This window comes from Carcharhinus amblyrhynchos, chromosome 10, assembly GCF_965287045.1.
Source record: "Carcharhinus amblyrhynchos chromosome 10, sCarAmb.v2.hapA, whole genome shotgun sequence".
Taxonomy (NCBI): domain Eukaryota; kingdom Metazoa; phylum Chordata; class Chondrichthyes; order Carcharhiniformes; family Carcharhinidae; genus Carcharhinus; species Carcharhinus amblyrhynchos.
The window spans coordinates 94573249-94600227 of record NC_137333.1 but is presented as its reverse complement, the minus strand read 5'-3'; the positions used below and the strand labels follow the sequence as shown (position 1 = coordinate 94600227).

Here is a 26979-nt window from a genome sequence, read left to right as displayed (position 1 = left end):
ATTGAACCCCGGTCACTGTGCTGTGAGGCAGCAGTGCTAACCACTGTGCCACCGTGCTGCCCACAGAATCGCAGAACAGTTTCACAAAAATCACAGAACTGCTACGGTGCAAGAGACAATTTGGACCAACATGTCTGCACTGACTCTCCAAACAGGCATCGTGACTTGGTGCTGTTTCCCTTCCCTGATGCCAGTATCACTTATGGCAGTTTGGCAAGACATAAATGAAGAGTTGGGTGTTCGATCCCTTGGGTCTGCTCCACCATTCAATAATAGCTGATCTGATTAGGGTCTTAACTCCACATTCTGAAAACCCCGATAAATTCTGTCTTTTGTTAGTCAGAATCTATCTCTGCCTTAAGAGTAGACATAAGCCTTGCCTCCACCATCCTCTGGGAAAGAGAGTTCCGAAGTTCAACTCCAGTACTGACTGGTTGTAGAAAGTTGCTTCCCAAAACTGGTCCGCATTGTGCCCATTTGATGGCTGAACCAGATCCAATATGAACCACCTCTTCCTCCAAAGATCTGATGCAAGTGCTGCTTTAAGGACTTGTGTCCAAGGATGCATGATACACATTTAATGCCAACATTTCCAAAATAAATACTATACAACATTTTATCTATGTTCTTTTTAATCAGAAAACTACCTGTAAAAGAGGATGCTCTGGAAGAAAATGTCAGTGACAAAACTCCAGAAATTTCAATATATAAAACAATTGAAGTACATAAACACAAAATTCAGGTAACAAATAAGATTCATACTTTAAAGACAATTATCAGTGAATCTGAACACATGAACTATCATACACGTCTTAAGGACAGCCCACTTTCTTTCCTTTCTCCCATTGCTTAGAATGATTTGTGTTTTAAAACACAGCAGTAACATTTTATGTTCTTCATTTCTAGAGAAGGATGTAAAATTTTCTTCAAAAAATAAAATGAAAAAATGCCTCAACTCAAGGCAAGAAATAACACCAAGAGGTTTATGGTGTAAATTTGCGGCAGAATCTATTATGGTAGCACCATAAAAACATTTCATGCATACTGTTCACCAGAGGCAGAGGGAGCAAAAGTTACACAACGGCTTCTACTGCTCAGAGCACCTAAAACCCGCTATTTATAAAGAACCAATTTTTCTTTCTGTCCCATGAATAATGAAAAGCACAACTAGAAAACCTTTTTAAAAAAAAGGTCACAGAACAATAAACATAGTACAAACAGAATGGTGTACAAAACAAGAACAAGGACTGTGGGGGAGGGTGTAATGGTGACATTAATCAAAAATCTCAAAGTTCAAGATGGGGAAGGACATCCAGGGAGATGTTAGCAAACCTGTCCCCCCCCTTAAAAAGTTGCATACACATGAAAAAAAAGATGGCTGGAACAGACAAATGGCTATAAGAATGCTTGGTCTTCAAATGCAATAACATGCTTGGGACGAAATTTGTGGCTTGATTTTGCCTTCACAAACGGGAAACATATTCTATAACACATTGCAGTGGTGGTTGGGGGCGGGTGGTACATTTTATCTGTTCTGGATTATATAATAGCTTGTGCAAATTCACTGTAGTTTAGTGCTTAAACATTTGAACTAAATTAGCATTCCCTAGCATCAGTAATATGAATATTATGCAGGTTTACTATCATGCTTTCTCATCATGTACTTTTTTTTGGTAAAACTTTGAACTTTTGGTTGTACGGGGTTGAATGCAAATACTCATGGTAGAAGGACTGGCAAATTTTGGTCTCCCTGCTTAACTTCAAAAGGAGGAGCTGAGGCAAACTATTCTTGACTGCAACTTTAAGAAAAACTAGAAATAAAAAGTACAATAACATTACACAAATAAAAGCTGTGCACACACTAACAAAACATTACATCAATGACTTGTGGAGCTGACACTGAAAAAGGCGTCAAAGACAGCTGCAAATTTGAGGTAATATTGCATGTAGTTAACTCAAGAAATATGGCAACAGGAATTACAGGTATTGATCATTTAGATAGTGGATCAGATTTGGAGTTGGTGTACTGCCATAACCCTTTCCAATGTATGGACACCTTAAACCTGTGTTATTAAAAAAAAACTCAAGTACTTCCTCTCCTTGGCAAAATGGATGAAGCTTCCTCTTCCTCTCTCACCTTCCGATAATCCTTTTCCTTTCTGGCCTCCCAGACGACGCAGTAGTTCCCTGCAGTTACTGTGTTAAACAAATCAAGCTGTGAAAACCTGACCCCTACCCGGGCATTTTTAACCAGAACATGAGATGACGCGTTGCATTATTGAGAAATTCAAAATTTGTTGCAACTGGAAGGCTGAGACTGCTGTAAAGCTGATCAGAGCATGTCCGTCTTTGAGCAGAGGACAGCATTGGATTGCGGGAGGGGGAGGGGGAGAACAGGAAGGGTGGGGAGAGACTCAGTGTACCGTTCAGTGTACCCCAGCAACGGAAGGGGCTTAGAATGTAGAATGTGAATTTAAAAAAGACTAAAAAAAAACCAAGAATCAGATTGGCCTAGATGACAGATAAAGAAAAATATTTTATACGCCACAATAGTTAAGAAAGATCAGCTGGCAATGCAGAATGTTTCATGGAATACATATACTTTCTACGCGATTTGCAATTGCAAGACACCAATCCAAGTGCTTTCAGTCTGGGGACACGTCTACACTTCTTTTTTTGGAGGCAATTCGTTGCTAAATCGTGGTTTATTCTCACAAGATTATTAAAAACGTTCAGTACAGCTGGTTGTGTCTAAGAACATGCTGCAAATAATAAACCAATGCCAGTCATCAGAAAAAAATAATTAAATGGTTCCTTAATAGTTCAATTGTTAGAATGCCCGAGACCACCATAAGGCATTCAGTTTTAAAGTAAAACTTGCATCTTTAAAAACATTGATAGAAACGCACTTGTCATTCATCTCTGTTCATGGGCAGGTCATCCTGGAGTGTAATCTACAGCATGTTCAGATACTGCTGCCCATACAGAGCTATAAAAAAATGGATTAATATTGGCTCAATTACATATAGCACAATATCCTTATTTATTCAAGTATTGATCACCTCTGTACTGAATTGATGTGACAAAGCATGTTTAACCTAGTTCTGTTGTCCTTGTTGTGTTGCTGTGACCGAGAGTCTCTCCCGTAGTCTTGACCAGAGCTTTCTTCAGAGTTTCTTTTCCGTAGCCTGCTCCTCTCCTGTCTAACCTCAGTCTCAGTCTCCGAGTCGCTCAATTCAACATCGGGGCAGTAACCATCGTTGTCCTGGTATGCCGTTGTCGCTTGGTGCTCAGAAAGCTGTTTACTCCACAGACGATCTTTGGCCGATCCCCTTTTTAAAGGCTTTTCACAGTTTCGGAAGTCTTCTGAAGTCCTCACTAAACTGTCCAACCTGTCTTTGCAAGGCTGACTGAATTCTCCCAGTTTTGATTTTCTGAAAGTGCCCTGGTTGGCAAAGTGATTTGTAAGAGTTGTCACCTTATCATAAGAGGTTTGACTGGAACTGTCTCTCTGAATAATAATGCCTGACCGGCCTGTTAGGCCATTTGATTTGAGTAACCCTGGATTATTGCTGTCTCGCGTCTTTCCGTTGGCATCAGTCGATTGTCCACGTAGTGATATATGAAACGTTGATGGCTTGCCAGATGCCTGCTCCACTCGACATTCGGGGGACAACAGTGAACTACCTGCCTGAACATCCTGCCTATGGCGGCTACCAGCCAGCAACAGTCCATTGCTTCTTTCCTCATGTTTAAGCCAGTGATTGGACTGTAGCTTCTTTTCACTAGTTCTGGAGCTTTGTGATGTGGCCAAATTGTTCTTACTGTACAAACTGCCATCAATGTTGAGGGAAAGTGGACCGTTTACAGCAGTGGTAGCATTTCGTGAAGATTTTGTAGACGTTTTTAGCTTTATTGTGATTCTTGGAGGGTCGTGGAACATCAATCCTTCCCGTGGTAATGACAAAGGTAGCCCTTAAAATGAGGGAGAAAAAGTTGAGAAGCCATTTTTACAAACACACACTCACTCCACTCCCACCCGCAAAATGTAAAAGCAAAATAGCTTACAATACGTAAATTAATCTGGCAGGGAGATGGGAGCCAGAATATACCATTAGAGGGAAAAAACAAGGTGCGTGCAGAATTAGGAGAATTGGGTTAGAATAAGAAACAGTTAGTGTTATGAATACCAGTTCAGGTTCATAGCAATATTTTAGAGGTAAAATTAAGTTCTGGGAAGATTAAAGTTAAGAAACTGGAATAAATGAAACTAACGCAGCTTGAAGATTAGTACTCTTGAACAAATATGATCCCAACCTTTTAAGGAGTTAATAGCTAGTAAGGCAAGATCATAGAACAGCCGGTGGGCTGACTTAGCAGGAGAACGGAAGACGAGGAGTCTACACCGCTGGCAAAATGTACTACAGCCCAGAGTTGTTTTGCTTTGGAAATCTAGGCTCCAATTTATTTAAAAGCATTCAGTGAACCCCAGAAGGTTACATCATCAGGCGGAGCTGAAGAAAGTTTCACGCTTTCAATTTATCTGCGTGTTTGGTAGGTGGGCGCCGGCAGAGCATTCTGCAGCGGAGGAAACGCTGCTGCTATTAACAGGCTCCAAAATTATTGCTGTTAGCTGACTTTGTGTAGTTTGGGCTGAGAAGTCCTGAGGAATGGAGGTGGTGTCAAAAGGTCACTGGCTCAGTGCTGCAAAAGGTTAGGGTTCAGAAGCAGTTCTGGCAGCCATTTATAATTTGGCATAGCTGGGGAGATTGGAGTTTGATGGAATCCACGGGCTATGCCAGCAGTGAGACTGCACCAGTAACTACAGACTGAAGTGCAGATTCTGAAATCAAGGGGAACAGAGTCTTAGCAAATGAGACTGAAACCCTGGGAGGTATGCAGTCCTTGAGACAGTTCATATTGGAGCGGCTTTGAAACAATTCAGAGGCCTGGTCTTTGAAAGTGAAAAGTTTGGAGTCCCTCATGAGGGAGTCAGAGTTTTAATAAGATTGGTTAACGCTGTTCAGATTTCTGGGTGGATTTCGGAGAGATCCATGAGATCTGTCTAGGTCACAGTTGCTATTTATTGGATAGTGTGGTGTGTTCAACTATAGTTTGGCTGCTAATTCACATGAACCTCATATTAACTCTGAATATTAGGATACAGGATAGACAGCTTTATCCTTTTTATTTTACAAAAGTTTATTTTTGTTTGTCCAAAACAGGTGGGATCTTATCAAAACCTAGGGGTGTGGTCCAGGATCAAAGTCATAATATTAGGTGTTAAGTGAGGTCCAAAGTAACAGGGGATGCAATGAGGTCTAAATTAACAGTGTGTGTATCTGAATGAATGGAGTGAGGTTAGTAAGACTGGTGAGCTCCAGGCACAGATAGTCAAGTGGAAATATGATAGTGACAATAATAGACCTGGGCAGACCGGGTACAAGGTATTCAGGAAAGACAGGGGAGTAAAAAAACAGGAAGGAAAGTGAGCATATTGATTAAGGAAAATATTACACTGCTTGAAGAGAGGGTGTCCTAGAGGACCAATGCCAGAATCCTTTTGGTTAGAGTAGGATTGTCCAACAAACTGCACGTAGGCCAAAATCCAGCCCAAGGATTGCTAGCCAGGGTTCAAAATATGTACAAATGGAGGCGACAGATTCTACAAGGAATTGCTCCTCCAATCAGTCTGCTTCCCTCCTGCATTTGGTACCGATAGCTCACTAATGAGGGAGAGAAACAGTGAGGATGGAGAAGCAGCAAGCCATGGCAAAGTGAGTAGTGGCACAGAGGATCAGAGCAGCAGCCATGAATCTGCAGGGGGAAAAGAAAAGGAGGTTGTGTGCTGAGATGGGGAAGATACTGTGAGGGTGAGGCTAACTGGAGCAAGGGGAAGATGCTTTCAGGATGCTCTTCAAATACTACAAGAGGTGCCAGCCCGCGCGTGATCTTTTGGGAGGGATCGTAGGCTTTCCAGAGCTCTACAGAACTATAAATTATTGATTGCATGTCTTACTGCAACCATCTTACTGCAAGAGGCTGCGAGGGAGAGGCTAATTGCTGGGGTGCGGGGAGAAAACAGCCAGAAAATTGATAGTTTCTTCTCATGACTTGCTGTATAAGTACTGAATGGCAGCAGGGTATTTAGTCATTTGAGAATCTCAGCCAAGTCTAATCGTATCCTCGACCGTGCATTTTCCCAGCAAGGGTCACAGAACAATGATCAAGAGCAAGAACGATCTCTTCTTTCACTTCATTAAGTCAGGAGTATTGAGGCCTGTTATAGCATGCTTACTTCCAGCCCCACTTAGCTCACCTAGTCAGCTCCGAAATGTGGAATCTTCCTGCTCTACGTGAACTAGTTCCACGTGTTGGCACTGCCTTTAGCTTTGCGCTTTCAAGGACATTTGTCTGTCCTGTCTTGGGAATATGTGCACCGCATGGAGTGGTACATTTTTATACAATGAGTGTTCTATTGCACAAAATATGACAGTGTGCTAAGAGTCTAGGTAAAGTTTTGCTGATGTTGGTGTGAAAATAAAGAGACAACATTTAGACACAGTGAGTGCAACGAAAAGAACAAGCAGTGCAGTCCGTTCTTGTATACATTTGAAAACATGAATACATGGTGCAAAACCAGTGACTAATGCTTTGGGAAGGATGGAGAAGAAGTCACTGTTATTATTAACAGGACTGTTTCAACATATTTATATTATGAAATTTATTACTATTTGGGTTCCTGTGATCATTTAGTTTTTTTTCCAATTAACACATATGTGCTGTCTTAAAAGTAGCATGATGTGGAGGTGCTGGTATTGAACTGGGATAGGCACAGTAAAGAGTCTCAACACCAGGTTAAAGTCCAACAGGTTTATTTAGTATCATGAGCTTCAGGAGTGCTGCTCCTTCATCAGGTGAGTTTATGGACCAAAAAGATTCTCTACCCACCAAGACAACAGTTTGGCTAAGCTACTAAGTGGCATAGTGGTTAGCACTGCTGCCTCTCAGTGCCAGGGACCCAGGTTCAAGTAACGGCTTAGGTCACTGTATTTGTGGAGTTTGCACATTCTCTCCACGTCTGCGCAAGTTTCCTCTGGGTGCTCCGGTTTCCTCCCACAGTCCAAAGATATGCAGGTTAGGTGAATTGACCCTGCTAAATTGCCTCTTAGTATCGGGGGACTAGATGGGATTGTAGTCAGTGCAGCTTCGATGGGCTGAATGGCCTCCTCCTTCTGCACTGTAGGAATTCTATGATTCTTTGCCAAGTAAGATGTTGTTGCCAAAAATTATAATGAAAGGATAGTTGAGATACAGATAAGCTAAAAATTGATAATGAGGTATCAGAAACTAAGAGAAAATGCTGGAAAATCTCAGCAGGTCTGGCAGCATCTATAATGCAAGAGGAGAAAAGAGCTGACATTGAGTCCTGATGACCTTTTGTCAAAGCTTTTGATTTCAGATTCCAGCAACCACAATAATTTGTTTTTATTATGAGGTATCAGAAAGCCTGGCTGTATTAAAGTCAATAAGTCATCAAAACCAGATTAGATATATTCAATGATACTTGAGGTTGATATAGATGTTCAAAAACATGAGGAATCTGGACAGTGTAGACAGGGAGAAACTGTTTCCATTGGCGATGGGTTAAGAACCAGAAGGCACCAATTTCAAAAGGTGAAAGGCAAAAGAACCAAAGAAACAGGAGAAAAATTTCACCATAGGATCTTGAATGCGCTATCAGATTAATTTGTGAGGAAGAGAAAAATTGGTTCCAGGAAGGGAGGGCTCCAGTCTACACTACTCATCCCTGTAGAAGGAATTAACATTGTAGCAGAATTGTCCCTGTCTTTTAAATAAAAAAGGAAAAGAGGGATATGGGGAACAGGTAGGGAGGTGAATTGGAGACAAAGGAGAGTTCAGCCGTGGTCTGATTGACTGGTGGAGCAGGGTTGCAGGGCTGATTTGCCTACTTCTACTCCTAATTCCCATGTTCCCTTGTTGCTGTAAAAGCATAGTTGGATTCAGAACACCTGCAGCACAATGTCACCCCATCAATATTTCTCATATGCAATCCTCTATCTGACAACGGCTGAATGCATGTGCGAGATTAAATTGATTTCAGATTCAAGAACTGACTGAAGCATAGCCAGAATATCTGGATGCATGGGAAAGCAACCCATATGTGCCAAAGTGCTGCGGTAATTTGCTGAAAATTAGGAGACCCACCACAAACCAGCAGACTTACCGTACCTCTAATCATGTTTCTGACTCAACAGGATGCACATACAGAAGTCAATGACACTACCAACAGCTTGTACTAATTTAGTGCCTTTAATGTAATAACATGTCTCATGACATTTTCACAGAAGCATTATAAAAGAAACAATTTCAGGAGACACATAAGGAATTGATAGGGCATATGATCTGAAGCTTGAATCAAAGAGGTATGATTTAAGGCATGTCTTAAAGGAGGAAAGCGAGGTAGAGATTAAGGGAAGGAATTCCAAAGCCTAACATCTAAGCAGCTGAAGGAACAAGAACCAAATGGTGGAGAAATTAAAACTGGGGATGATCGGGACAGCAGAACTAGAGAAGCATAGCTATCTGTGGGACAATGAGCACTAGATATGTCAGGAGGACCGATGAGGAAATTTTGCTCAAAGTTGAAGAATTCAAGTGTTGAAAAGAGAAGAAATGGAAAATTAAAATTGAATATAGTGAAGACTGGAATTAGATTTATAGCTTGTGAAAGTTTGAGGATAATATCAGCACTTCCAACCAAATAGAATAGGTGAAGATGGTTTTAGAAATAGACAGAAAACAAAAAAATCTTCAATCATAAGAAAGAAATGTAAGACAAGATGGTATAAAACATATATATTACTGTAATGATAGAGGGGGAAGAGAGAAAATATTTCCAATCACTGCCTCATCATCAACCTTTCAACAATTAAGATATACCAATCATCTCTAATCCAAATGCCTAAAAACCTTCTTTAAAATTTTTTCAGTTGAAACAATGAAAACTGTAAAATTCTAATGAAAGAAACCCCATTTGGCCTTTCAGTAATAATGACCTACACTATGCAGGGTCTTAATATTTCTATTATCAATTCCTCCTTCCATCATCATTTTTAAAAACAATTCATTCATGGAATTATGGGCACTGCTGACATTTATTGTCCAACCCTAATTTCCCCAAGAAAGTGTTGCTAAGCACCTTCTTGCATTATTGCTGGAGTTAGCACTAAGAGTGCACCCACACTACATGGATAGCAGTAATTCAAGAAGGTAGGGGAGACTAAAACTAGAGGGCATAGGTTTAAGGTGAGAGGGGAGAGATACAAAAGGGTCCAGAAGGGCAATCTTTTCATACAGAGGATGGTGAGTGTCTGGAACAAGCTGCCAGAGGTAGTAGTAGAAGAGGCGGGTACAATTTTGTCTTTTAAAAAGCATTTAGACAGTTACATGGGTAAGATGGCTATAGAGGAATGTGGGCCAAACAGGTGATAGGGATTAGCTTGGTGGTTAAAACAAAGGGGCAACATGGACAAGTTGGACCAAAGGACCTGTTTCCATGCTGTAAATCTCAGTTAGGGAGTTCCAGGATTTTAACCCAGTGGCCATATTGTCACTGGCCATATGCTTCCAACTCAGTGTAGTGTTGACTTGGAGGAAAGGTGGCAGGGAGAGTGTATTCCACCCACCCCCCATCTTAAGGAATTTCCTTCCTCCAACTCTTTTGAACAAATTGAGAAAATCTTAATATGTTGGTATTTTCTCTACAATCCTCAATCTTTCTGAACAGCTTTTGATCTGGATCTCTTTTAAAGGAATCAGCTATCTTTTCTGAAAGCGTCTCACGTGTTTGCTATCCTCAAAATAAACAATCCAACGGCTGCCCTGCCCACGATCTTATCCAATGCAACACTAAAGCAAAGGTAAACAACAAAGAATCCAGACATGCATGAAAAGCTCTAGTTCATATTTACCTGCTGCAATTTGCTGATTCATGAGTTGAATATGCAAGTTGAAAAGTTGTTCTTGCACTTTACTCTGTGACAACTTCAGTTTCTCTCTTCTGCTCACCATGTAGCAAAGATTTCTTACCTAAAATGAATGAAGAGCAACTTTAGTTTTTAGTATTCCTTTCAAGTTACCTGTAAGCCCAAATTACTATTTTATTATAGATATAAAAAAAAGCAAAAAAATTTCAAACCCTTTCCAAGTCTTGGCGTAGATGCATGAACATCTTCATTCTGGAATGGATCCGGTCCTCTTTTTGTAGGCCCAAACAACTTTCTTCACCTTCCTTTGGAGGCAACAGTGGTTTACTAAAATTGCTTTTCCGCTTCAGTTTCCAGTACTCAAAAATGTATTCTACTACCTGTTCAGAGATATGCAGTTCACCAGCCACATCGGCAACCTTTACCAAAGTGTAAAACTCCTCCTCCAGCTCCTGAAGTTTCTGAGCACGCAAGCCCTTCTTCTCAGTTTCAGTCTGTTTTTGCTTTTGCTCACTGATTTTTGAATTTTGTTCACAGTCACCTTCTTGCTTCTGTCTATTTTTGCTGTGCTTGAGACAATAAGACTTGAACTTCACCTCATCGCCATCGTCCAGGATCGTTTTCATCTCCAGGCTATGCTCAAATGCACATGTTACATGGAAGGCCGTGATGCAGCTCTTCACTGAGCACTGGGAATTAACGAGACAACACAAATTAATGAAAGCAATACCAACTAGAGCAAGGTGATAGAATTATAAAGTGGGCAGGTGGAGGAGGCCTTTACAGCTCGCTGGTTAAAATATTTAAGTGAAGCAATAGGCATTATATAAAGACAGACTTCAGGTATATAATCCATTAATCCACAAGAGCTTTAATTATTGTATTTGCTCTAGTTGTTGGCACATTTCACATTCAATCCTGCATCATTTCTGTCTGACATTGCTCTAAGTCAGCATTACATTTACATCAAATTGTAGAAAATTAATTAATTATGAAAGAAAATGCAGGCAGCGAGGCAAAGTCCAGAAGCTGAAAATAATCTGGCAGTGTTTAAAATATCTTTATACTCCAGCAAGCATTTGAAGAGTCTGGTTAGAATCATGCTTCAGTGCTTTTTGACTTCAATCATGAATCTTCAAGTCACACCATGGTTAAACGCAGCAGAAACTGATCCAGCTTGCAGAATCACTTTCAATGGAAGCCGTCCTGCAATACCATTGCTTTATGAATGGGAAGGGCAGCCATGGCAAGAACAAAATATTTTGTCGACTCGTATCTCTATTCTAAAAATCCCGAGACATCCATATGTACTTTTGCTGGAGAAGTTCCAATTTACATAAAAATATAGAAGCTAGGAAGAGGAGGCGGCCATTTGGCCTTTCGAGCCTGCTCCACCATTCATTACGGTCATGGCTGATCATCCAAATCAATAGCCTAATCCTGCTTTTTCCCCATAATTTGATCTCATTCGCCTCAGGTGCTAGTTCCAGCTGCCTCTTGAATACATTCAATGTTTTGGCATCATAAAAACATAAGAACTAGGAGCAGGAATAGGCCATCTGCCCCTCGAGCCTGCTCTACCATTCAATAAGATCATAGAACATAGAACACTACAGCACAAACAGGCCCTTCGGCCCACGAGTTGCGCCGAACACATCAACACCTACCAATCTATAGACCTACCTATAACCCCCAATCCCATTAAACCCCATATACTCATCCAGAAGTCTTTTAAAAGACCCCAGCGAGTTCGCCTCCACCACCACTGACGGCAGCCGATTCCATTCACTCACCACCCTCAGTGAAAAACTTACCCCTAACATCACTTCTGTACTTTCCTCCCCGCACCTTAAATCTGTGTCCTCTCGTAGAGACCATTTCAACCCGGGGAAATAGCCTCTGAGAATCCAAAAGATCATGGCTGATCTTTTTGTGGATTCAGCTCCACTTACCCGCCTGCTCACCATAACCTTTACTGTTTAAAAATTTATCTATCCTTGCTTTAAAAACATTCAATGAGGTAGCCTCAACTGCTTCTCTGGGCAGGGAATTCCACAGATTTACAACCCTTTGTATAAAGAAGTTCCTCCTCCATTCAATCCTAAATCTGCTCCCCCTTATTTTGAAGCCATGCCCCCTAGTTCTAGTTTCACCTGCCAGTGGAAACAACTTCCCTGCTTTTATCTAATCCCTTCATAATCTTATATGTTTCTATAAGATCTCCCCTTGTTCTTCATCAACTACTTCTTGTGATAATGAATTCTACAGGCTCACCACTCTTTGGGTGAAGAAAAGTCTCCTCACCTCCATCCTAAATGGTCTACCCTGAATCCTCAGACCATGACCTCCAATTCTGGACTCCTCCAACATTGGGAATATCCTCCCTTCATCTACCCTGTCTAGTCCTGTTAGATTTTTAAAAGTCTCTGTGAGATCCCCCTCATTTGTCTGAACAAAACAAAAAACAATCCCAATCTAGTCAATCTCTCCTCATACATCATACAATTTGTTGCGCTCATCAAAAATTAAAGTCTACATTACACAGGTAGTAAAAAGGTGGATTATAGGGTTGCAATAAAAAACAATTTAAGTTTTTAATCATTTGTCAACAGGAAATTAAATTCCATCTGGAAACAGCAGCTGACAATAGAGACCGAGGTTTTGGTTCTCGGAATATTCACAAGCAGTTTCAGTGACTATGATCTTTACAAATTGATTAGTATTTATTTGCATATACCTACCTGAAATCCGTTTTCAGCTAGAAACAGATTTAGCTCCATAATGTTCAGATAAGACAATCAGCTCCCTGGCTGAAGCACCTAGTTAATTTCTTCATATTCAGCCAAAGGCAACTGATGAAAGATGTTAGAATCAATGTTGCAACAGATGGATTTATACATGCAAATATATGACAATGGCAGGAGACCTTGAGCACTTTTCATCTAGACACAATGCAGCCACGTTCATCATATATCCACCCCTTAACCACATGTCTCCTGGGAGAGGCATACCTGAATGCAGGCACCAGTCTTCAATTTACAAAGGCTGCAGACTAATGACCATCGGCTTGGTGGAATGTGAGACACTTTTGTAATTGGTTCCATTCTTTCAGGACAGGCAATACTGACCTATGGCCATAAGAAAATAGATTACAGCATTTCCCAAAGTTGAAAAAAAGACCAACATCAAAAAATTAATCCCAATTTAGGGATTCTATTTTGAATCAATTTATATGCGGCTTCATAATGATATCAGCATTAAGACAGAGGGTCATCCAGGCTCAAAATATTAGCTCTGTTCTCTTCACAGATGCTGTCAGATCTGATGAGATTTTCCAGCATTTTCTGATTTTGTTTGTTGTATATGCAGCTTTAGTCTGTTAGCTTCTTTTAAAGTGGAGCAGTGTGGTTCTTTTTGTTTCAGGAATGGTGTACCGACCAATTGTGTCAATTGTCAGCAAGGAGTCCTCAATGAGTTTAAAGAAAAAACAGAATACCAAGTTTAAAATTTGTTTAAATATAGTGCCACAAGTAGGCTTACATTAACACTGCAATTAAGTTACTGTGAAAATCCCCTAGTTGCCATGCTCCGGCGCCTGTTCGGGTACACTGAGGGAGGATTTTGTATGGCCAACGCTCCTAACCAGCACATCTTTCGCACTGTGAGAAGAAATCAGAGCACTCAGAAAACCCACACAGACATAGGGAGAACATACACACTCCACACAGACAGTGACCCAAGCCAGGAATCAAACCTGGGTCCCCAATTCTACGCTAACTGCTGTGCCACCATGCTGCCCGGATGACAACAGTACAAACAGTTATAATTTCCTAATAACATTCTCTTAAGTCAAACAAACCATTTATTGGGTAAGGATCCTCACAATCAAATGCACTTTCAGATAAATGGCTGAGAAACACTTAACAATAAATAGCAATATTTATTACAATCACATTATTTCTACTGTGAAGATGAAAATCTAATACTTGATTTTATTCACAGGATGCTGCCATAATTCAAACTTGCCTGCCTTAAAATTATTTCTTGCAAAGATAATTTAGTTCTGCTCAAACTCATATTCAATAAATATTGGCTGGTCAGTGCACAGTTATCAATTACAACTGGATTAATCTCATCCTTTAAAAGTATAATTAAGCCCAAAACTTCTGTCACCAGTGCCTCATGGCACACTTTTCCATAATATTAGCAAATTAGGGTGGTATTGGTTCATCAGCATAAAACCAAAATCTATAAGGCAACTAAAAGGTCATCTCTACGAACTTAAAGCTGATAGCATTTAACAGAGGCATCTGGTACAAACTTGTCCCAAAATTAGAGGACAAAGTGAAACAATAACTAACTTCTACTAACAAGATAACAAAAACAGTGGGGAAAAAAAGTCCAACTTGTATTTAAAAAAGTTTAAATATTAGTCATAAGTAGGCTCATATTCACACTGCAAAAGAAGTTACTGTGAAAGTCCTCTAGTCAACACACTCCAGCACCTGTTTGGGTACACTGAGGGAGAATTTAGAATGACCAATACACCTAACCTGTCCATCTTTGGATTGTGGGAGGAAACCGGAGCACCTGGAGGAAACCCATGCAGACACAGGGAGAACGTGCAAACTTCACACACAGACAGTGAAGTGAGCTAAGCCGGAAATCAAAGCCGGATCCCTGGCGCTGAGAGACAGCAGTGCGAACCACAGTGCCACCATGCCGCCCTGCAGGTAGGTAGCATTTAGGTAGGGATTTTCATGACCAAAGTGCTTTACAGCCAATTAAGTGCTTTTTGAAGTATAGTCACTATTGTAATGAAGGAAAGGCAGTCGATCTGCATAATGCAAACTCCCAAAAACAGCAATGTGTTAACGATCTGTTTGCGATATTGCTTGAGGAATAATTAGCCAGGACGTGAGGGTTAACTCCCCTACTCTTCTTCAAAATAGTATCATGATCTCTTTTACATCCACTCAAGCAGGCAGATGGGGCCTCAGTTCACATCACATCATCCAAAAGACAATGCAGCATTGGAGTGTCAACCTTGATTTTTGTGCACAAGCCCTGGAGTGGGATTTGAACCAGGAACCTTGTGGCTGAGATGCAAAATGCTGCCAGTCTAATCACAGCTGACAAGAAGGAACTCAGAACACACAGACAGAAAGTGACAACCGAAGTAATTGACTTGATTATACACATGGGCACTCAGAATCTGTGCAACTGCAATTAGTTCTTGATGCAGAATTAAATAGGAAGTAACAGCTTTTCCCCAAAACGTCACTCACTGGATTATGATAAGAGCCCACTGCTGTGTTGCTGATTTGCGATGCTGCTTGGGCCACAGTGCCAAGAGAATCAGCATAAATGAGAGGTAATAACCACAGGTGTGTCCTTTCCTAACATTTAACATAGAAACTAGGAGCAGGAGTAGGTCATGCCTTTCCACCCACCATTCAATATGATCATGGCTGATCCTCCATCTCTATGCATACGCCTGCTTTCTCTTGATGCCATTAAAAATCTAAAATAAATCTAAATCTACATTTATTCAACTCTCCTGACAAGGCAAGCAAGGTGAAGCAGCAACAACAGCTTTGAGGCATTTTAAATTAAATTGTGCTATGCTCAGAATTAAAATTGATGACACTATTTTTCCTGCCACGTTACGGACATGGGATTAACACTCTCAGAAGAAAGAGAACATTCTACTGTGAAACAAGTCATATTACTGTGTTGTTTTTTTTAAATGTGGAATTTATTTCACTTCTTCACCAAGCAAGTTCTGCTAACCCAATGTTGACAATTTTCTAATTAGAGATTGAGGTATAGTTCTTATTATAAGTAGTTATTAGAAGTATAGTTATTGTGACAATAACATCTAAGAAAATTGGTTCTTGTCTCAGTACAAGGTAAGTAGGATCTGGTCCCAAAACAGTTGGCACCTTGAATGATTTTTTTAAATATTCAAAAAAGGACTTTGTTTTCACATCAAGCTAATATCTGAACAAAGACAAATTTTGAATAAAACACGTAGAGCTTTTAGCTTTACCTGAATTCAGATGTGTAAGCACACTAGGAGGGGAAAAAAAGTAACAATAAGGACATAGACAGAAGTTTCTGCTAAAATAAATCCATAATGTTACTTCTTACCTCAGGTATCCACAAGGCACAGCTAACATGTGCCCACTTGGTCCCTGCACGTGTGGCTTTCATTGCTCCACCTTGCTTTGGGCACAGAAGACACTGAGGATAAATTCCAAGTACACAAGTGCGACACAACCAGCTACCTTCAGGCACTTTCAGAATCCCATAGCATGCCTGAGCGTAAAAGAAATTTGGCAAAAAACATACTGGTCAATAAAATTTGACGAACAAATAGGCAATAATGTACATATTTCTAACTTTCCTGAATTGGATCCCACACTAATAGTTGGTATAAAAATTATAAAAAATCATTTGTATTTCTTAAATGTATACCACCCCGTAGTCAGTCCCCACCTTTTAAAAAAAATGCAGACATACATGCAGCAGGACAAAGCAGCCTGCTTGATCAGTGCCCTTAATCACCATCTTCAACATCAACTTCTAGCACACGGTGGCAGTACTGTGTGCTGTTTACAAGATGCATTGCAGCAACTTGCCAAGGCTCTTTTACATCACTTTCCAACCCTGTGACCACTACAGGGCAGGGTAGCAGTTACACAGAAAACTGCCATCTCCCAAGTTCCCCTCCAAGCCAATCACCATCCTGACTTGGAAATAAATCATCATCCCTTCACTGCTGCTGGTCAACATCCTGCCTCCAACACCTCTCTGGCAGCTCATCCCATATACACACCACCCTCCGTGTGAAACGTTTTCTCTCAGGTCCCTTTTAAATCTTTCCCCCCCACCTTAAACTTGTGCCTTCCCCTACCCTGGGGAAAAGACCTTTGCTATTCATGATCTATGCCCCAAACAATTTTATAAAACTCTATAAGGTCACCACTCATCTCCCTACCTTCCAGCCTACCCTTATAATTCAAACCTTCCAGTCCTGGTAACATCTTTGTAAATCTTTTTTGCACCCTTTTCAGTTTAATAAGATCATTCATTATCTTTAAGATGGAGGTAGGCAGATTCTTGTTAGGTGAGGGAATCAAAGGTTACCAGGGAGGGTAACTAGAAGTGCAGGATTCAAAACATGAACAGGTCAGCCATGGTCTGATTGAATGGTGAAGCAGGTGATTCCTTATTTTAAGAAATGGTGATTCCTTATTTTCCTATTCTCAGAAAGAAGGGTACGCAAAGTGCGGTTATGCTACTAAACTGGTAATCCTAAGACCTGTAACAATTCCAGAAACCCAAGCAGACTGAGAATTTGAATTCTGTAAACAAAAATCCCGAGCCAAGTCACCAGAAGGGATACATCTGCCATTACAAACCTGGCTGGTTCATATCAGGGAAGGAAATCTCCCACCCTTAACTGCTCTATATTAGTCTGCTTCCAGTCCCATATCAAGGTTATTGCTTCTCAAATTGTTCCTTGAAGTGCACTTTTGAGGAAAACCATTTAGTTGTATTGGACTGCCCACATCTGAGAATTAATTTTAAAGAAAATATTTACATATCTATAAATCTCCCAGGATCTTGGGTTTGAATTCAAACTTTTAAACAATTGTGTTTTGCTTAACTTAAATGGTCAGAGTTTCCCTGCTCCACACTGGCCATTTTGGTATTTTCTTTGTTCATTTTGAAATACCTCATTAACATCTGCTGACCATGTGATCAATATCGCTTAGTTAACAGAGACCAAACAGAAAGCAAACACCTGTACGTTTGTACAGGTGCAAAGCTAAGGGTTTCACTGTAGTACTGCAAGACCCAACCCAGTGATGTTTATAACTATGCCTCAATTTTGCCAATGGATTGCCACTCTGCCCCTATTTACTTAGCTTGCACCACAGCTCCACATTACTTGCCTGGACTTCCAAACTAGCCCCTTTACAAACATGGAGCAGAGAATCTTGCTTTGTAATGCAGAAAAGTCAGGGGAGCACAACTCCTTTTTGACAGCACTAACTGCCATATACCAACAAATTTAGAATATCCCAACCATTATGAGAAGCTGTGGAGAGAAGGTGAGGGGACAGGCAAGTGGGTAGAGGTATGACAGCAGCTCATCTGAGCAAGGGGTTAGGGTGGGATTGGGAGGGTAGGTGGGTAGAGTGAGCAGAATTGTCGATGGGTGCTCAGAGAAGGTTAGGGGTGTAGTCCAGGGCAGGAAATCCAGGGGGAAATCAGGTGGAGGGGGTGAGTTCAGGTCGTTTCGTAGCTCAGGAATGAGAACTGGTTTTAAATCCTAACTTTTCCTGGGTAACTTCTGGTGAGTTAAAACCATCCAAAATCTTTGATTTTAGCTCAGTTTCAGAGGGTTCCAGATGCAAGAGGTTTGCCCTCCCGAAGTTGAAACTTTCCAGGTAATTCAGGGGTATGACTATCTGGAGACCGGAAGATCTCAGCCTATCTTACAATTTTTCAATCATTTATTCTATTTTTGAATGGGTAACATTTCAACTTACTTGATGGACACAGATATTACATCTATCACAAAAGACCATCTCATTGCCCTCTTCGCTATCAGGGGAGCGGCAGACATCACAGATAACATCTTCATCGTACTCAATTCCCAGCCCTTCTTCAGTTTCTATGGCATGGTTCATGTTTTCATAGCAGTGACGTTCCAGTGCTTCAATAGTTTTCTCCATTGTGCATTCATGAATTAAGCCACACCCTGAATGAAGAGAATTTTAATTAAAAAATTGCTTTTACTTATTATTCAAATGAATCTTCATGATTACCCATCATCAAGCAACAGGAAACCACTTTGAAGACACTGTTCTTCTTAAGAATTTAATATGCTCCAAAGCCCTCCAATTCCATATTGCATGTGAAGATAGGACAACTGTAATATAATGCCGTTCCTGTGATAAAACATTCCAAGGTGCATCACAGGACCATTATCAAACAAAATACGACACCAAATCACATAAGGAGATATCAAGTCTGCTTGGTTTTAAGAAGCATCTAGAGGGCAACAGTAAAGTGACATGGTGAAAGGAGGGTCTTTCAGAGCTTATGGGTATAGAAAATAGCTTGTGCAATTAAAATCAGAGTACAAGGAAGACAGAATTGGAGGAGTGCAGATGCTCACGGAAGATTGTGGGGCTGGAAGAAGGTACAGAGCTAGGGTGAGACGTAGCCACCGAGGGATTTTAAAACAAGGATGAGAATTTTAAAATCAAAGCATGGGTTGACAGGGAGTCAACTTAGGTCAGTGAGCACAAGGGTTATAGGAAAATTGGAATGGGACTAGGAAAAAGTTAATGCCTGGACAGCAATGCATTGGGTAACCTCAAGTTTACAAAGGGCGGAATGTCGGAGACCAGCCTGGGGTGTGTGGAAATAGTCAAATCTAGATGTAATGAAGGCATGAATGAGAGGAGTGAAGTCAGGTGATGTTATGGAGATGGAAAAGCTGAGTAATTACACAAATGAGTTTGGTGCAATCAATGCTCCTACATTTCATAAAATGGTTGCTACCTGACGCTCCATTTTGCAGTGTCCCACAAGTCACTAAGGTCTTTCTACACAGGCAAATGAACCAAATTACACTGATCATTTTTGGGGCGAAATTGCAGCCCCAACTCCTTATTGGTTCCCTGACCCAACTGGAAAGTTGCAACTCGTGGAGAGGGAAAAAAAAGTCATTGTTCTTTTCCTCATCTATTGATCTAATTTTTCTAAGAAAACCAAGCCCAAATCACAAAATAAAACATTTTATGTAAAAGATTAGCACCAAAAAAGCACCACTTAATAATTTATGTCCTCCAATATGAGTGATGGTAGGCATATGAAAATATTAAATTGAATAAAAATTTAATATTTACCATCCCGTATTGAAACTACCATACCCACAACCTCATAATTCGGAACAAATGAGTGGTCTGAATTTTCAAATACTATTTGCCAGGAAGTATTCAAATTAATATTTAACAAGGAAAGATGACTGCATCCAATGTGGCAAATATACGTAGCGTGGTACTGGATAAACTAATTCAGGCGCACCCATTTCTCTTAGTTCTTCATTTGCTGCATGTAACCAGTAAATATCCACATCATCCAAGTCGTAACGGCACACAGTGTCTGCCAGTTCTAGGATGTTAACATAGCCAGGGTCCGAGGGTTCAGTGGTAGAACAGCGGATATACTTCCGTGGTTTCGTGAACAAAGTCTCCTTCACCTTCTCCACAATAACCCTAAAACGGCCAAACAAAAAAAACACCAAATTAGAATCAATCTAGCTCCAGTATTCCCACATATTTAACTTTACAACAAAACATTTCACTAGACAAGAGTGCAAAAGCCTTCTTAAGTTCTTTAGATCAAAACTTGGGCCTAATTTCTCTTCTCAAATTCAGTGCTCTAGCACCTTATTAGAATTTAGACGTAATCTCCTAATTAAGCAGAGGCCATAGTATGAATCTGGAACCTTCAAGGTCTGTGCGGCAAAAGTACCAATCTGAATGGATTTACCCAGGCAAAATGTTTACAGATTTAATTTCATTCAGTAGGAAGTTACTATTCCAATCCATGAACAATCACAAACTAGGTATAAATTAATCATACAAACTAAAATTTTACATTTGGTTAGTTTCTAAATATTACTTTACATGAAAATAAATTTCGAGTTTTTGAATCCGTGCCCTTTTCGCTCTCAGGGAAGCAGTATTATTTAACATTAGTTAAGAAAGGGATCATTATTCGTGGTTACAGAGGAACAGTCAGAGACAGAACTATGGAATTTATGTAGGGGTGGGGAAGCAGAGCGCCAAGATTGCACATAAGAATTTTAATTTGTAATTTTCCTCTTTAGGCATCACATTACTTTGATGTGCTGTCAAAAGTTGAGAAATCCATTCAAACCTTCAGCTTTAGATGTCAGAACACACTTGGAGTCACTTGACAAAATAACTACAGACGCAACAGGCCATTTGTCCCATCTTAGTTCAACCAGCCGGACTGAATCACAAGTATTTCTTTAAATGATTCCAGACTTTGTCTCCACTATTGTAGTCTGCATTTTATTTCATGTATTGCTCATTTTGTGAAGGTCAACTTTCTGAGACCAGTACAATTATCTAAGCAATTGGATGGATTTGGTTTGTCTATATATTTACAATCTTACACCTCTATCATCTCTTGGACTTTCAAGGCAATAAAAGCCCAAATATTTTCCAATCTTTTCTCACAGACGGTGACCAACTAGATCAAGGATCAGCCCTGTGGTTAACGTTTATACTGCCTCTCGGGCTTGAATGCCTCCCTCACTTCTTGATGATCAGAAATAGGCAATATGCAAGGTGTGGGCTGACCAGCACACACTACACTTTGTTCATGACTTCCTGATTTGCAACGTACTGTTTGACTAAAATTGTTCATTATTCCACTGGATATTTTAAATGCTGATATTCAGGACTTAGGTGTCAAGTCCATTAAGACTCCCCAGTCTCCCACTACTACTTCACCACTGTCCAAGTACCTGCTTTGTTCATTTTGCCTAACTTTGTACAGTACTTCATATTTATCTGCATCGAACTTGCCAATGTTCTGACCACTCAAATAGTTTGCACATCCAAGTCATTTGGCAAGTCCTCATTAATTAATTTTCACTGCTCATGCTAGTTTGATTTCAACTTCCAATTTATCATGTTGCTTTGGATTCGATTCAATTTATAAGAGGTACAAATAATCCAATCATCATCACTGGGACACATCACTCAGTATTTTCTCACACTCCAAAGTAATTTCTCTACCCATTACTGCTTAAGTCCCAAACTTCAGAGTGTTGTGATTAACTTTTATAACATGCACCTCATTTTTCCACTTCAGATATTCCTGTGCCACATGCATTTCCTGACCAGGTTTACTTACTGACGTGCTGTTGTTTTGCTATGTCCAAAACAATTTCTGGGCAAAGAGAATTAACATTATCAAGAATGTAACAGGAATTCATATACAATGTCCACTCAAATCTTTAGCACAAAACTGTATTTGCAATTTTGACCCATTAGGTGTCAGGCACCTGTAACAATTAATGGAAACAACAGTTACCTAACAGATGGATCTGGAATGGTTTCTGGACTAGCTGGAACCTGAACTCCTTTCTCCCACTCCTGCTTCCATTGATCAGCTAACAGATAGTATTCATCCTGGTTCACATGGTGGGAGTCTGGAATCTTCATGGCACTGATGAGATCCTTTCTGAATACCTACAAATGCAAAACTAAATATTTAAATGAACATTTAAAGAGGTTGCCAAAATGTGCAGAGGAGATAACGCACTGTGCTGCACCATGGTAAGAATCTGGCCCAATTTCATAGTTCCTCACATGGCTCATCAACATGAGAGTTTCATCCTAAGCAGTTCTTGTGCACCATCTAGTGATTAAATGCTCAGCAGAATAAGCAAAGGCTTTTTGGGACAGATCATTCACCGTTTCAGCCAGGGAGAATACAAGAGTAGAGTACAAGAGTCCCCATGCCTTTTCTTTATTCTTTACTTTTTTCTTAAAATGACAATAAACTGAAACCCTTTCCCCAAATATTTTTAATGCTCAATGATATGTTTTCTAAAATTGACAACGCCAACAACAGATTCAGATTAAGAAATCTGAAGGGTTATCTCATTCACTGATCTTTTGATTTGTCCTAACTTTTAATTTTCCTGTTAGAAAAATACAAGAAAGCTCAGATTTTCCAGCGCTTCTGCGTCCGCAGTACTCTGCTTTTGTCTTGCACGAGAAAGCCAGTCTGATGAACTTCAAGGAAGTCTCAACTATCAGAATTCAATTCTATCAAGCTTATATTTGCTCATATTAAGGTCTAGGTGAAAATCAGTTCACTCTCCCTGTAAAGCAGGGATGCGGTTGGATAAGGGAGAAGGTCACTCATCCCCTTGGGCCTGCTATGCAATTTAATTAGATCACTGCTGATCTACAACTGAATTTTTATTTTTCCACCCATATGTTCTTTAACTCCATCTGCCCTTAGCTAACAAAACCCCTCTCAATCTTGAGGCCTAAAATTGCCAGAGTAACCCCTGTCTTTTTGGGAAGTATGAGGGTGAGGAGGAGGAAAAACATTCCAAAATTCTACCATGCTGTACATTGAAAGTGCTTCCTGATTTTGCTGCTGAATTGTTTGATTCTAATCATGCCCCTTGCTTTTGATATCCCCCACCAGAGGAGACAGTTTATTTTCTGTACCTAGTCAATCAGATCTTTTCAAAATTCAAAACACCTTGAATCAGATCATTATAATATCTCCTAATCGCAAGGCAATTCAAGCTCAGTTTATGAAACAGGATCTCAATTCAATCCAATAAGTCATGGTACCATTCTTGTGAACCTGCTCTTTGCCCCGTTTCAGATAGGAATCGATTGTTTATACATTGGTTGTGTGCAAAGATCTCGGAAGAAAATTTACCCAAATTAGAATTTTCTTTACAAGAAAAGTTATAGATCTTTATTTCTCTGGCTTTGTGGTTAGAATAGAATCAATATAGTGCAGATGCAGGCCAATCAGCTCATCAAGCTTGCACCAACAACAATCCTATCTAGCCTTATCCCTATAACCTCCCCATATTTACTCTGCCTTTCCCCCGATACTAAGGGCAATTTAGCATCGACGATTCACCTAACCTGAACATCTTTGGACTGTGGGAGAAAATCAGAGCACCAAAACCCACGCAGATACAGGAGAGTGTGCGAACTCCACACAGACAGGGACGAGGCCAAAATTGAATCAGGTACCCTGACACTGAGGCAGTAGTGCTAAACACTGTGCCACCATACTGGTTAGGAAACCAAAAAATTTCTGCAAGCTCTAGAAGGTGTCAGATGATAAATTCACTATAATTCTAAGTTTACAGAAGCTTGCGTGTCAAAAGCTAACCTCCCACGGATACAGGGAAATCTTGGACTTTTCTTGCAATTTTTCCCTACTTGAGAAAGATTGCCAGGGCTCAAAGTTTAATCATATATGCATACACGTTTTTTTTCCAAAAATTCATGGTCTACTTGTCACACAGTGAAAATCAAGTTCTTTTTAAGCCTTACAAATTAAACATTTATAATAACTTGTTTCACATTATGTACCAACCTCAGCAAGTTTCTTCTTCCCACGTGCAGAGGCATGCCGGTCACTCCTGTACTTTGAATGGGAGGACAGCGACGTTGAAGGACCTACGTAGGAAGTTTTACAATAATCAACGTTGAGAACATAACATAAAGCCAAGATTAAGACACGAGACATCACACAATCAGAGATCTAATTGAAATATGTTGCAAGAACAAGATACTCAAAACAGGATTAAAACTAACAGGTAAATTGGGAAACTATAAATACAAATTTGGATAATCAGTTCCTCATTCACTATATGTGCTTTTCAGTGAAGGAAGTCTGCTACTCTTACCCAGTCTGGGATAATTCTGACTCCAGTCCAATCTGTGTGATTGACTTATTTTCACCAGAACAACTAAAGATGGGAAATAAAAGCTGTCTTACAAGTCTCAGTTGCACCTCAAGGGCAAATGTAGAAAAAAATCCTTTGGACCACGGATTGAGTGTTAATCCTAAATATTACTGGCATTCATACACGTTGCAGAATTTGCATTTCAATAGTCTGAGGTAATTCATCTGGAGGCAACTTTGGTGACGGTGATGGGTTTTACGCGTCCCCCAGCACATATTGTACAGATTCCCGTTGACAGCTTAATCACAGAAGTTTAATTTGGAAGACTGACTACAATATCGCAAAAGCCTCCTTTCTTTGGAATATCTTTCTCTCCAAGAACATTTTTTTATCAATGTGCATCTCATTTAAATAACTGGCAGTTCAAAGGAACTTTCTGAAGCACAAGGGCCAGACTTCTTCCAAGTGGCAATCAGCAGTAGACTGCCACTCTGTACTGATTTACCTACATTAAAATTCTAAAATGCCTGTCTCGCCTAACCTCCCTGACTCAAGCTGGGTAACATTCACACAGCTCAGTACGTTCATGACTCCAGCAAGAAGCAAAGCAAAGGAGTCACGCCCCTAGCAGCCTTTAAGGAGGGGAGTTTAAATGTCCCATTGAAAATAACAGGCCAGGAAGAAGGTAAGTGTCGAAGGTAAATGAATGGGACATGTTGGACATTAGGTCAAGGAGAATGGGATGGCCCATGAGAGTGTTAGAATAGTTACACTGAAGTTAGAAGTGGTTTTATTTCTTTTAATTCTTTCAGAGTAACTAAAAGTGCATCACGGGCAGATGCATCCGAAGTTAGCAGTTGAAATTCGTTATGTCAAATGGTTACCAGCACAGCACAATTGTGCAGGGAGAGTTCGCACTTGACTACTGTCATGTAAACCGTTACCTGGGAACACTGGAAAGGGATTTCCCAGCACATCTTTGGATCAGCCCCCAAATCTGATGCTGGGGTACCAGGAAGTTACAAGCCATTGTCTGAGCAGTATTGCTGCAATTTCAGAGAAGTAAGATCTCCCAAAGTAACATTTCCACTTTCATATAATTACCTTGATTGCTTCTGTCACTTGCATGGAAGCCAGTAAGTGTCAAAACTCAGGCTTTGAAATGGGGATTTACTTTGAAATGGGGAATCAAAATGAATATCCCAAATGGCATCATGCCGTTCTCTGACATGGTAAATGTAGAAATAACAGCTAGCGGTCTTAGGCAAAACAAAACAGATGACTATAAGGATACACTTGGATAGGAGGGGTACAATTCCATCATTTCACTTACTCTCATTGTCTGAGCTGTCACTGCTGCTCAAATGTCTGTTGCGTTTCATCCTGTCATGCCCTTTAAAGGAAAGGAAGAGGTTCAGTTTTCCAATTCTAGTACATCAAATACAGCACTGATTTAATTCCACACCAGTGGATATTCAAATATGCACATCTCACTTACCATAAATTCTAAGTATATGCACATACTAATTCAATATTGTATATCAGGTGCTGAATCCATCATCCACACAAGTCAGCTCTGCAAAGGGAGAGAAAAAAAATTAATTCAGTAAACACTTTAAATATTTGAAAGTTTCAAAATTTACGCATGTACTTCAAGGATTGATGACCAATTGAAAATTGTCACTACCACTACACGTTGCATCATTCAATAATGAAACAATGCCGTAGTGCATCTGATAGCCTAACAGAATCATAGAGGTTTACAGCGTGGAAACAGACCCTTTGGCCCAACTTGTCTACGCCACCCTTATTTTTTTTTTAAAACCTCTAAGCTACTCCCAATTGTCCACACTTGGCCCATATCCCTCTATACCCATCGTACCCATGTAACTATCTAAATGCTTTTTAAAAGATAAAATTGTACCCACCTCTGGCAGTTTGTTCCAGTCACTTACCACCCTCCACATGAAAAAAATTGCCCCTCTGGACACTCTTGTATCTCTCCCCTCTCACCTCAAACCTACGCTGTCTAGTTTTAGACTCCCCTATCCTTGGGAAAAGATAATGATTATCTACATTGTCTATGCCCCTCATTATTTTATAGACCCCTATCAAGTCATCCCTCAGTCTCCTACGCTCCAGAGAAAAAAGTCCCAGTCTATTCAGCCTCTCCTCATAATTCAATCCATCAAGTCTCCGTAGCATCCTAGTAAATCTCCTCTGCACTCTTTCTAGTTTAATAATATGCTTTCTATAATAGGGTGACCAGAATTGCACACAGTATTCCAAGTGTGGCCTTACCAATGTCTTGTACAACTTCAACAAGATGTCCCAACTCCTGTATTCAATATTCTGACCAATAAAACCAAGCAAGCTGAATGTCTTCTTCACCACTCTGTCCACCTGTGACTCCACTTTCAAGGAGCTATGAACATGTACCCCCAGATCTCT

At 40.2% G+C, this 26979-nt stretch overlaps 1 protein-coding gene across 4 annotated transcripts in view; it reads right to left on the bottom strand.

Annotated features, from left to right (window-relative positions):
* Positions 1-453: 453 nt before the first annotated feature.
* Positions 454-26979, bottom strand: part of jade3 (jade family PHD finger 3) — a 62753-nt gene continuing 36227 nt past the window's right edge. For all 4 annotated transcript variants that reach the window (XM_080197630.1, XM_080197629.1, XM_080197633.1 and 1 more), the window contains 11 exons: positions 26027-26104; positions 25862-25921; positions 24216-24298; positions 22167-22324; positions 20121-20311; positions 18575-18786; positions 16164-16331; positions 13022-13138; positions 10223-10699; positions 9996-10113; positions 454-3975 (listed from right to left, as the gene is read on the bottom strand). In XM_080197630.1, coding sequence (XP_080053756.1) covers positions 3059-3975; positions 9996-10113; positions 10223-10699; positions 13022-13138; positions 16164-16331; positions 18575-18786; positions 20121-20311; positions 22167-22324; positions 24216-24298; positions 25862-25910 — 2490 coding nt within the window. In that variant the 5' untranslated portion in view covers positions 25911-25921; positions 26027-26104 and the 3' untranslated portion in view covers positions 454-3058. The remainder of the gene's footprint in view (positions 3976-9995; positions 10114-10222; positions 10700-13021; positions 13139-16163; positions 16332-18574; positions 18787-20120; positions 20312-22166; positions 22325-24215; positions 24299-25861; positions 25922-26026; positions 26105-26979) is intronic.